The 13,332-nt window shown below is 38.8% G+C and overlaps 1 protein-coding gene across 1 annotated transcript in view; it reads right to left on the bottom strand.

The window, feature by feature from the left end:
• pkd1l2b (polycystic kidney disease 1 like 2b) overlaps nucleotides 1–13,332 on the bottom strand; it is a gene marked incomplete at its 5' end in the record, with an annotated part of 58,783 nt that overhangs the window by 31,898 nt on the left and 13,553 nt on the right. The window contains 8 exons of the mRNA XM_079838742.1: nucleotides 1,021–1,256; nucleotides 2,085–2,284; nucleotides 2,364–2,510; nucleotides 5,036–5,214; nucleotides 5,299–5,400; nucleotides 7,459–7,689; nucleotides 8,398–8,588; nucleotides 8,681–8,903. Coding sequence (XP_079694868.1) covers nucleotides 1,021–1,256; nucleotides 2,085–2,284; nucleotides 2,364–2,510; nucleotides 5,036–5,214; nucleotides 5,299–5,400; nucleotides 7,459–7,689; nucleotides 8,398–8,588; nucleotides 8,681–8,903 — 1,509 coding nt within the window. The remainder of the gene's footprint in view (nucleotides 1–1,020; nucleotides 1,257–2,084; nucleotides 2,285–2,363; nucleotides 2,511–5,035; nucleotides 5,215–5,298; nucleotides 5,401–7,458; nucleotides 7,690–8,397; nucleotides 8,589–8,680; nucleotides 8,904–13,332) is intronic.

Here is a 13,332-nt window from a genome sequence, read left to right as displayed (position 1 = left end):
TAATAATAATATATCTTAAGTAGCATATTAGCATATTAGAATGATTTCTGAAGGATCATGTAACACGCCACACTAGTTTGAAATCAGGTTTTGCCATAACAGAAATAAGTACGATTTTAAAATATATTAAAATAGTTCATTGTAATAATATTTCACAATATTACTGTTCTGACTGTATTTTTTGAACAAATAAATGCAACCTTGTCAAGCATATGAATTTTCTTTCAAAAACCAAAAAATATTGAAGTTAGTGTACATGAGTATGTACACTCTTAAAAATAAAGCTTCCAAAATATGTGCCATAGAAGAACCATTTTGAGTTCCACAATGAACCTTTCAGTGAACAATTTTTAAATGAACTCTTTTTTCTTCATGCGAAGAACAATTTATTACCCTAAAGAACATTTTTCCACTATAAAGAACCATTTGTGCAAACATTTTAATTCTGTCATTAATTACTCACCTTCATGTCGTTCATCTTCAGAACTCAAATGAAGATCTTTTGATGAAATCTGAGAGCTTTCTGTCCCTCCATTGACAGCTACACAACTAACACTTTGACTCTTCAAAAAGCCAACATGCTTGAGCTTCTGTTTAGCACAACTGATGTGTGTGTTAATGAATGTTTACATGTGAATAAAAGCCTAAATTCAATCTGTTCATCATATAAAGCGATTGAGTCTCTTCAGAATATTCAGACTAAACTGCTCAATTCATATAGGTTAGTTATACGAAATTTTTGAAGTGTCACAGTGGTAGTTGTGTAGCTGTCAACGGACATGAGGGTGAGTAATTAATGAACGAATTTTCATTTTTGGGTGAACTATCCCTTTAAAGGTTCCTCATGGAACCATCAATGCCAATAAAGGACCTTTATTATTAAGTGTAGGTACATGAATATGGTAGACATGCTATATATCAAAGTACTACCATCTGCTACCATCACTAGCTGCAGAAACAAACTGTATTTTTTGTTAAACAAAAATTCTGTGCTTAATTAATAAAACATGGAGGACTTACATTGATAAGGAAATCTACTGTTAAATTGTTGTCGAAATGTGGAGGGAAGGCCTCATATGGGATCTCTTTCTCCATCTGAGAAGCCTCAGGCTGCTTATGTGCCTTTTGTTTCTTTGTCTTCTTTTTTCGGGGACGCGAGTGTCTGAAGATTCCCACAATTATTAGGTTGACGGGGAACACAACAAAGGAGCTCTGGATGCCAATCATCACCTGACTCCAGGTCAGTGTAATCGGGCCTTTGAAAAAAAGAGAATCCAAATGGTAACACTTTAGGTTTAGTGTCCAATTCTCGCTATAAACTAGTTGCTTATTAGCATGCATATTACTAGGATATTGTCTGTTTATTATTACTTATAAAGCACATATTAATGCCTTATTCTGCATGACCATATTATACATCCCTTAATCCTACCCAATGCCTAAACTTAACAACTACCCTAACTATTAATAAGCAGTAATTAGGAGTTTATCAAGCCAAAAGTCGTAATTAATAGTTAGTTAATAGTGAGAATTGGACCCTAAACTAAAGTGTGACCATCCAAACCAAACATCAGTTTTGACTAGAGCTGTCAATCAATTAAAATGTTTAAATATTAATGATATAATATATATATAGGACATAGTATTTTAAAAACTGATGTTTGCATGACAAGTAAATCTTTGAATAGACATTATAAAAAGTGGCTTTATAAGTCACTAAATGGCTTTATTTCCATATCATTGAACATAAGTAGGACTATTATATGATTATGTTACGGAAGCACTGCATTTCGAGTTCACTTTAGACATTCTTAACATTAAGACATTAGACTATAAGTAACTTTGCATCTGCATGTCAACTAACTCTAAAGTCAACTAAACAACTAAAGTATTAGAAGACCGTCTGCTTAATATCTGCTAACACTTTATTTTGATGCTCCCCAATAGACATTCTACTGACTATATGTAACTTTGCAAATCCATGTCAAATTATTCTACTAACCCTAACCTAATAGTCTACTAATAGTCTAATGAGAGATAATTGACATGTAGTTGCAAAGTTACTCATAGTTTTTGAATCATACCCAAATCCATTGTCTGGTCTGTGGGGTCTGTGGGAACCCCGTAGAACATGATACTGGCCAACATGGAGCAGAGCAGCACTGAGAAACAGCACGAGACACGCTGCACGCGGGTGAAGCTACTGCTGGGGGGTCGACTGACCACAGAGTACCAGATGTGCCCGTCACAGAAGTCTGTTGTTGTCTTCATGAAGAATAAATTGCTGCAGAAGGGAGAGTCTTTTAGTTGCATTTTCAAATATTCTCTTTTTTAAATGCTGCACCAAGAGATAGTGAACGCACCTGAAGCCTTTCATGTCCATCTCTGATGCAACAGGAAACACTCTTTCAACAGAACAATCATCTATATCGACAGCCAGCCACGAGCTGCACAGGAAGTGCCAATTCTGCCCAGTCTGCAGGTCTTCAACCATCACCGAGTTAACATACCTGAGAAACATAAACATGAGCCTTTGTGAAAAGCAAACACACTTAATTGTATTGAATGGGCACTTGTAGTGCACTTTAAATCTTAAAAGTATAAGTTAAAAAAACTGTACTTGCAGATAATCTCATTTTAATGAAATTATAAGCCACTTAAGTGCACTTAAAGAGAGTTCACTTTCATGATAATGTCTTTATAAACAATTTTAAAGTATGCATTTTTTAATAATGTTTACTTTAAGGTGCATTTAAAATAATGTTGTGCTTTAAAGGTGCAGTGTGTAATATTTAGGAGGATCTATTGACAGAAATGCAATATAATATACATAACTATGTTTTCAGTGGTGTATAGACTTTACATAATGAACCGTTATGTTTTTATTACCTTAGAATGAGCCGTTTCTATCATACACCGCGGGTCTACTTACAGTAAAGTCACCATTTTGCGCCGCCATGTTTCTACAGTAGCCCTAAATGGACAAACTTCTCTACAGAACGCTAGCTACTCTCTGCTCTCTCAGACGACAACATTTTTGTCTTGTGTCGGCCCCCGTAGCTTCTTTATGTGCTCCGAAAGGGAGGGGTGAGTGGTGGACATTTGCAATTCCCAACATCACCGCTAGATGTCGCTAAAAATTACACACTGCACCTTTAAAGAAGTACACTTATTTTGAAGTGTTCACTAACATACTAAAGCACATGCAAAGTACTTGATTATTATTTTAACTGCTGTGTCAATTTTACTTTTAAAGTTAATGTTTAAATATTTCAAATAGCCTGGTTCTGCCCTCCTACGTACTTCCGCTCAATTTTCATTTTCCTTCAGTGCTCCGTCTGGGATATATTCTCTGGTTTTCTCCGGTCAAATTTGAACCGGTCCAATCAGCGAACAGAGGGAGTGGCTGAGAACGATGATGTTGATGTCATGCGCTAGTTTGAGATGACATACGTCACGACCAAACATTAGCGATTGGTTATTGCAGATCCAGAGTGACCAATAGTTTTAAACTTCAATAGAGTTCCCGCCTTCAAGGAAGTTAATGCTTGTTACAAATGAAATGTACGAGACCAGGCTACTAAATTGCAACTTCATCATTACAAATGTGTAATTATTACACATATTTCAATTGTCACATCCACCAGCTGGAGTGCTTTTGATCTCCACCAGAGGACACTCCTCCCTGCCATCTAATCATGAACTGCATTTCCCATAACCCTTTGCCTGAAGTCATTATGCTTCATTACTTTGATGCATAGCGTCTCATTTACCTAGTTAAATCTGCCTTTAAAAGCCCTGTGTTTTCGGTCATTCATTGCAAATTCTTGTATGTGTCACACTGCATTTCTGAGCGCACTCCCTCTGGTTTCCCGTGTCATGGTTTTCCCTGTTTGCCTAGGCTTTTCTGCCCTGTTTTTTTGTTGTTGTTGTTGGATTATCTGCCCTGTGTTGACCTATTTCCTGTTTTATGGATTACGATTCTGGATTGCCCCAATAAAACCCATGTCTCGGAGCAGTTTACGACATAAATACATGACATTCAGGTTTCAATAGAAATTACATTAAAGTATATTTTAGTTTATCATAAATGCTAGTCAGTACATTCTAGAGAAATTACATATAAAGATGTACTTAAGTCCTGCTTAAAGGGATATTTCACCGCTGGAAAGATGAACGTGTATTTAAATTCTGGTCCTTTATGTAGTAGAAATGTGAAATTATTTTAGAAGTTGGTGCCTTCTAGACTGAGAAAAGCCAGAAAATGTATCTTTGGCTATGTATTTTTATAGTAATAAAATCATTTAGTTCATTTAGAGAACAGACACTGCAATTAAAAACTGAACGTGTCTGTTCAATACAGTTTGAGCCGAACGAGAGTCGCAGCACACACGCAGCAGGAGTCAGATCTCATTCATCAGAGTGAGGAGCTGACAGACCAGATGATCGCGGATGATTTGGTTTCAAAGCTAAATGTAAAAGCGCCTATTTAAGTGAGTTTGTCATTGTACCGTTTTGTTGTTGCTATTTTCATGAAGAATAATAGGCTAATGAACCCACAATTCAAGCAACTCGCTCCCAAATTGGCACTACTTCTAAACCGACATTCATTCACGGCCTCACAGTCATTCACGGTGCATGTCCAGTCTGGCGCGTTTTCAGTTCATGACTATGGAAGCTTAACTTGCATAGGAATTCATTGAGAACACTCGCTTTGCTCCGACCGCCCCGTTATGAATGCCCATGCGGCCGTCTGTGTCTTACAATCTGTGAGTGAGATCCCACCCCTATGGGCGGGTTGAAAACATGCAGAACTAGCTCCTACTACTGGCTGTAGTCTCTAGCCTCTGGCCAAAAAAGCCTCCGATGATGCTAAATGATGGTTTTTGCGTCATCTGAGGATTTTTTCCAGACCCAAAATACATAAATCTCTTGTCTCAGAAAAAGTGTAGTGTGACCACCCTTTTAGAACAAATAGTGAGGGTGAGTAAACGATGACTGTAGTAGGGGAACTGTTATATTAACACCATTTTACCAAGCAGGATGATCTCCTGTGTTGTCATGCCACAGTCTGATGCTCTGCAACTCTCCCAATGGGAAGGGGTGTGTCAGTAAGAACAGGTCCACACCTCCCCTTTCAAACACTGGCTTATCGGGGTCAGTCAGGTGATGGGGCTCACATTCTCCCTCTGTACCTTGTAGCGTCACTATGACCTGAAGTGACAATGAAGAGTTGGTATGTGACAACATATGGCAAGAATTCCCGAAGAAGTGTTTATGATAAAAGCACATGCTAACCCGTGATGAAGTGGAGGATCCCATGCGATGTCCAGTGCTGATCTTCAGCAAGTATCGGTACTCAGCAAAGGGATCATTGTCCTCCAGCACAGTAATCTTCACCTTTAAAGAATATATCTTATTAGTTCATGGGTGTGCACACTTATGAAGTTAGACTAGTTTATAGTATCATGTCGTTCCAAACCCGTAAATTCATCTTTGAAACACAAATTAAGATCTTTTTGATTGACAGCTACGCAACTACCACTTTGACGCTTTGAGCTTCTATGTTCACTGATTATATGTAAATAAAAGCCTAAATTCAATATATTCATCATATAAAGCGATCAAGCCTCTACAGAAAATTTTGGACTAAACCGCTCAATTCATATGGAGTAGATTCACAATCTCTTTATGAACTTTTTGAAGCGTTAAAGTGGTAGTTGAGTAGCTGTCAATGGAGGGACAGAAAGCTCTCAGATTTCATCAAAAAGATCTTAATTTGTGTTCTGAAGATGAACGAAGGTCTTATGGGTTTGGAACGACCCAGTCCCAGTCAATGCTGGAGCTTTAAAGGATTAGTTCACCCTAAAATGAAAATTTCCTGATAATTTACTCACCCCACTGCCATCCAAGATGTTCATGTCTTTCTTTCTTCAGTTGAAAAGAAATTACGTTTTCGGAAGAAAACATTCCAGGATTGTTCATCATATAATGCTCTTCAATTGCGACCAAAATGCTGAAGGTCCAAGTGCAGTTTCAAAGGACTTTGAAGGGCTTCAGAGGCTCTGCGCGATCCCAGATGAAGAATAGGGTCTTATCTAGCCAAACCATCGGTCATTTTAAAAAATAAAATAAAAATTAATATACTTTTTAACCTAAATTGTTCATCTTGTGCAGCTCTGCGAGGTCTTTAGCAAAAAAACGATATCGGACGATTTTGAAGTTGAAAATGTAGTGTTTTTGGTAAAGGGCGTTTGTATTAGTCTTCACACGAGCGCTTTGTAAACACGGGGGCGGTTCTTCTGCCTACGTCTAGCGTGACCTTTCCAAAGTGATTACATCATCCTTAGCTAGGGTGACCAAACGTCCTGTTTTCCCAGAACATGTCCTGTTTTCAAGTCCTGTCCTGGCCCTAATATAACAATTTTCTATCCATACAGAGGGGGCATACTTTAAATGTATTGAAATGAATAAGGAATCTTTGAGTAAACTTCAAGTATCATTTGAGTATCTCAATCATTTGGTAATCAAAATATGGTCACCCTACCTTAGCACCTCGCAGAGCTGCGCAAGATGAACAATTTAGGTAAAAAAAATATATATTAATTTTTTTTTTTTTTTTAAATGACCGATGGTTTGGTTAGATAAGACCCTATTCCTCATCTGGGATCACGCAAGAGCCTCTGAAGCCCTTCCAAGCGCTTTGAAACTGCATTGATTTGGACCTTCAACATTTTGGTTGCAATTGAAAACTATTATATGATGAACAATCCTGGAATGTTTTCTTCAAAATACTTAATTTCTTTTCGACTGAAGAAAGAAAGACATGAACATCTTGGATGAGATGGGGGTGAGTAAATTATCAGGAAATTTTCATTTTGGGGTGAACTAATCCTTTAAATGACTTGCTGCATGCAACCTATTTTATTTCCAGATCAGGGCCGTATTCACAAAACATCTTAAGGCTAAAAGTAGCTCCTAACTTGTCAATTTAGGAGAAATATATATATATATATATATATATATATATTGGTCTAGAAAAATCACAACTTTTAATTTTCCGTCTGTCTTAGTACATAATGTAACTATACACATCACAACATGTAAATAGGAAAATGTTGGCGTTATTTAGTCACTTATTAAGCAGTAGGCTAGCTGGAGCCATTTACCTCCAGTCTTTGTGCTAAGCTAGGCTAGCGGTGGGTGCGTCAGACAGAGTTATGGCACGCACGGAGATGAGAATGGTATGTATGGATTTATCTAACTCTGGGGGATACGGTGAATAAGCTGAAGTCCCAAAAAGTCAGCGTGTTCCTTTAGGATAAATAGTTTTTATGACTATTATATAAGGGATCAAAGGATTAAGAAACTAAATAGGATAAATAATTTTTCAGCATAACTTTAAAACAAAGAATTCATGGTGGCTAGAGACTATAGATGCAGTAAAGTTAAACAGACCTTAGTTTTGTCCTGTAGGTCCTTCCTACGCGCCCATACCGCGGCCAGGATGTAAACTACGAAGATAGCCCCGATAAAGCACACCACCACTGGGTTATTCGCAAAGTTGGAAAAAAGCTCAGCAGACTTGGACGGATCTACCGTATTGGGCATGACAAAGAAACTGCTCCCAAAAAAGGTTAAATGGTTACACAGACACTGAGTAACATTTTCAGTCGTTTTAGGGCCAACCTAAAGAATAAAGCAGAGTGTTATTTCACTAAACGTTTGATAGCTAAGGCCTTGTTAGTAACTGTTAGACTGATGCAAATTAAATGATTGCAATGTTTCATTAATTAATTTTTTATTTGAACTTCACTTAGGCCCTGTTTACACCTGGTATTAAGATGTGTTTTGGTCGATCGGATCACAAGTAGACGAGGCAGACATATTCCCGTTCACAACTGGTGTTTTAATACGTCTCTTTTGTCCACTTTCAACCACTTCTGACTTTTGACAACCGCAAGATCAGCCAAACACGGTGAGTGCGTGTTAGAAATCAGGAATGGTGAGAGATTGTGCTTGGTATGTTTTTCATCTTCAAACCAAACTTGGGTCTTCAGCCGACAAAGTTTAAATCTGTCTGGCTAGCGCACTTCCCATAATGTTCACGTATTAGGTCAGTAGGCGGAGAGAAGACAGTCTTTTGTGGCTGCTCGAATGCATTCAAGCACATGAGCGTCTACACTACAAAAGCAATCCGATTGAATGTGTTTTCCACTACCTCTGGAAGCTCAAAATATTTTACATCCCGTTTACACCTGTATTTACCGTCGTCCACTTGTGATACGATCGACCAACACGCTTCTTAATACCAGCTGTAAACAAGGTCAGAGGTCAGCAACGTTTGCATTTATGCTTTCCCCCATTGGCACACAAAAGGAAAGAGTCAGCACTCACCCTACAGCCATAGTCACTCCAGTCGGATCTGGTTTGTTCCCAGAAAATGCACTGAGCAGTAACGGATGTAATTGTTATTGATGCATCAACAGACTTTATGCCCGGACCAACAACAGGTCGTATCCGTAGGTAGTAAATGCCCACGTCTACTGCCATGTCACTGGGGCCCAGTACCCATGTGTACCTTTCGTCTGTGTGAAAAGATTACAAAAAGTTCAAAACAGTGTTTGTTGCAGCTCCTACTGTTCACAAACCATTGTGTTGTTTCCAGCAAATGTCTCACCTTGTGAATTTCCTTGTTTAGGAAATGTAACTTTGGCTACATTGTCTTCCTCAGTAGGATAGCTCTCATAACCCAGCATTACCAGTAGGGTTAACTCTTCAGAGGGACGTAACTTTAAGACCAGAGTGACGTTGGGGGTGGTTATAGTTATCTTCGAAGTGCTGGAGTTTCTCAAATCTAGAACTGAGCTGTTCACTGCTGTGTCCAGCCTCGGTAAAAAGATCTGGAGATTGAAAATTTCCAGTGAAATCTCTTGACTATTTACACATTCTGATGATATAAGCTTTTATAGGTGTTTCCCCTGTTCAAAAGCATGCATACTATTTCTGACTCTAGGCAGCATTTGAATGAAATCTGGGTAAACGGAATCCTGGGCTATCTTGCCTCACGTTGCTCATAATTTACCTGGGGATATCGATTACTCCTGGGCAGTGTTAGGGAAAGTTACTTTGAAAAGTAATGCATTACAATATTGCGTTACTCCCTTAAAAAGTAACTAATTGAGTTACTTTTTAAGAAAAGTAATGCGTTACGTTACTTTTTCTCACCTGGGCTGGGCTTGTTTTTATAACAAAAAAGTTATATTTTTGTAAAGACCTCTTCATACCAAAATTGAAATAATAAGGTAAAAATGCAGATTCACGCATGAACAGTAGACGGCGCAGCTCTGCTGCCATTCTGGATAATGGTAGAATAGGATGCAGAAGAAAAAAAGTTTTACCAATAAAAACGAAAAATCTAGTAATTTTCATCATCAAAGGTCAGCAGCAAGACATTGGTAAATTAAATATAAAGGTAGATTATGCATAAAAATAGTTGTTTTATTTAACATTTAATCATTGGAGGTTTGCATAGTATTCTGATTTTGCATTTTGACTGATTTTATTCATTTTGAGGAGGACTGAATCTGTATTGTGCAAGTGAGATGAATAAATGCTCACATTTAGTCTAGAAATACAATAACCATCGTGTTTACACACAACGCCTCTGCACTTATTTCTCTCAACATGGGGGCAGGAGAGCTGTCAGTCAAATTAATGTGAAAAAGTAACTTGCGTTACTTTTTTGAAAAAGTAAGTCAGATATTTTGTTGTAAATTTGAAAAGTAATGCGTTACTTTACTAGTTACTTGGAAAAAGTAATATTATTACATAACTCAAGTTACCTGTAATGCGTTACCCCTAACACTGCTCCTGGGTATTCAGAAACTCCTGTTTCACACTGTCCATTTCTAAACCCTGGGTTAAAGGTGCGGTATGTAATATTGACAGCTAGCGGTTTAAGGGCCAGATTTACTAAACAGGCCGCAAAACCAAAAAAAGCACGGATGGGAGTGAAAAATGCAGTGTGTGATCTACTGACGACGCAAAATTTTAAGAACACAGACGCAGCCAGATCATTTCCATAATGACCAACACAATCTACCAAGAGCAGCGCAAATTAGCGTCTGGTTTAAGATATGCTTTTTTTTGGACGGTAAAATCCCAGTACATTAGCCTGGGAAAACCCAGACAACTTCCGGCAAATTTAGATTTGCTCTGCAAGTAGTCTGGCAAAGAGTCCATTCAAACCCATTTCTAAACCCTAGAAATCGCGGCACCAATTAGAAACGTTGGGGCGGGCTTTACACGATGACGACAGCGCAGCGACGTTGAAGCAGATTTGCCGCTGCTGTGGAGCATCACTCGTTCGAATCAGCTATCGCGTCTGTTTTAAGCGTTAAAACCCGAGCAAAGAACAACACTCGAAGCCTTTATATCTAAAAAAGATGTTATCACTGTCTTAACGACTGGATTCGGCAAAAGTCTGATACCAGCTTGGCCCTTTGGTGGCTAAACGAATGGGTCTTAGCGAGAGTCCTCTGGTAGTGTTAATGCTTTACAAAATATAGTTTTAAGTCCTTTTCAGGAGTGAATGAAGTTGTTTAAAGCTCAAATTTGTGGTTTATTTATAAAGAGAGCGCCTTTTTTTTAAATTTCATCTGCCGTTTTTGGAGTTGTGAGTTCCAGTGGTTCAGCGGCGCTCAATCGATCATTGAGCCCGCCGAGAGGCGCCTTTCCTCGGCCAGTCCTTCTGCCGTCTGCCGCTGGCTCTGATGTCTCTGTAGTGGTTAAACCGTCTCGTCTTGTGTAGATCTAACGGCTGATCTGTGCTCTCATTAATCTATAATTTGTTCCTAGACAGATCGTTTTGTCTGAGGGCAAAGTGAAGTTTCATAACTTTATATTTTTAAGATATTAAACTTTACCGTTGTAGTCTCCTAGCGCTGACTTTGACTGAATTGCTTTATTTATTGTATAGCTTCTTATACCTTTTACTTATACTTTTATAATTGCTATTGATGATCACACATAAACTGACATTTAACAAAAAGAGACTGGGTTGTGTTTTGTGTCATATTTAATTTATTACAGTGATAAGCATAGCCTATATTATGTGTGTGTGTTTTTTTAAATGTAAACGAAAAGAGGCTGGTTTTTTTTATATTTCGTTTTGTTAAGATAATATGCATTGCCTGCACTACATATACAAATATATACTGAGTGATACTGTCAAGAGCATAGTAGGCGGACTAGTGTCCTCCCGTCCTCGGGAGTTCGTTCTCCGGAGTCAAACTTGGTAAGTCACGGACGCAAGTCAGAAGTTCGCGTACGAAATATGTCATAAAACACCACTGCCTCATTTCATAAAAAAAAAAAAATTAAACATAATAATAATAATAGCCACACGAATGTGGTTCAGGCAATGCGTAGCTAGGCCTACATTGATTATCTTATATATTTATAATAAAACGAAGTATAAAACACCCTGCCTCTTTTCGTTTACATTTTAAAAATAATATATTAAACATTAATATGTGGTTTAGGTAAGGTGACCAGATTTCTGAAATGGAAACTGGGGACATTTCCTATTTGAGAACACAAGTACAGACAAGAACGCAAAACGCATATTGAGAAACGGCCAGTCAGATGTTTCTCCGTCGCTCTGCATACGTCATCTCCCTCATCGATCTGATTGGTTTTAGGTCTATCCAATTGCGCCGAGAGGCATTTGAGCGACACCCGTTGGTGACGCCCCTTTGGAAATGATTTGTCTATGAAGCTTTGCCAGACCATAACTCAGTTACTACTGAGTATGGTCTGGTTTTAACCAGGCTACCAGTAAATACCAGTGGTCGCAAATACCAGTAAATTGACGAGCACAAACCTTCTGTAACCGGTCCAACTAGACCCGCTCAGAGCGGGACTCGAACCAGGGTCTCCATTGTGGGACGCGGGCGCACTAACAAGGACGCTAAAGACCGCAGCCTCTAAAGGCCAGGGAAGTGAGGTTAACACGCATAACTCTTACTGGCCTACGTCCATTACACTTGCATGATTCATTTCAATACTCTACTTCCATCAATTTTTCGTCTGAAAGGGAAACTCCTACAAATGCATATGCAATAAGGTCAGCCCCAGCGCCTTTTAAGCACTAAGTTTTCTCTGTGTGTCTTTAGTAAATCCAGACAGTAGTTGTTTAACACCAAAATTGGGTGTGCAAGCTGTTATTAAATCTGGCCCTAAATGCAGTCCAAATTCAAAATATTGAAAAGAGTTGTTTCCCGCCCCCTGCTCCTCAGACTCGATGCTCACGTGGTTTGCCAGATTGAGGACACACAACAATAACAAGCTCAATTGACAATGGAAAGCTACAAGCTTTACACTGTAAGTTGATCAGCTAGTGTATTTGTATTTTAATATGCTTCCAGTCATAGAGCCTTTTAGATGGATGAATCTGCGATCTCTGACCCAGTTTGTTTGCTGACTTCCATGGATGCAACCGATCGGCGAGACTATCCGCGTACAGGAGCTGCAAACGGAGACGTGAAGTCGGACACTTTCTGCTTCCCGCAGTGACGCTCGCGCTGTGTTTGCGTACTTTATCACAGCTGAAGTGAAATAAATGCAATATTTGGCAATACACAGATGTTTCAGAGACATTATTGTCATGTCATACTTTATGCACTGCTTAATACAGCGTGTGTTTGAACAAGAATAAAGATCAACATAAGCCTACACTATCAATGAAGTGGGGTCTACGTTTTTTATCAGTTTTTTATATTGTCATGTTTTATGATAAACATGACACTATATGTAAAGATCCAATCTCTAGGATGCTGTTCCACTCCTAGCCTGCAGGGGGCACCCTCCTTAAGCATGCTCCCATGTCATGCTCCCTACAGGTCTCCAGATGGCACTTTAACCCCATGCTCAGTGCTCTCCACTCCTGCAGATGGTGCCAGTGTGTTTAATGGTACTCAGAACTCTCCTCATTAGCCCTGATTCCCTTCACCTGTGTCTTGCCCTTTATAAGTGTGCTTGTTCCTTGCCATTATGTTCAGTCTTGAACCTATCTTCTCCTGTCTCCAGATCTCAGTACATAATAAGTACATATAAGTTTTGTGCCTTTATTGTACATTTTTGACCCTTGTGTCTATTTTTGTTTCTCTGTTTTATGGAAGCTCTGCTCTCCTAGTTTATTTGTACTTTGTGCTTTGGTTTCTCAAGTAAAGACTATTTTTATTTTTTGGAAGACTCAAGTCTCTTGACTCTTTACTCTTCTGCTCTTGGGTTCCATTGCCTGGGAGTTAGCTCAGTGGAGAACACACC

Source organism: Gobio gobio (assembly GCF_949357685.1).
Source record: "Gobio gobio genome assembly, chromosome: 2".
NCBI lineage: Eukaryota > Metazoa > Chordata > Actinopteri > Cypriniformes > Gobionidae > Gobio > Gobio gobio.
The sequence above is the reverse complement of the archived record's forward strand: the minus strand, read 5'-3'. Positions and strand labels throughout refer to the sequence as shown.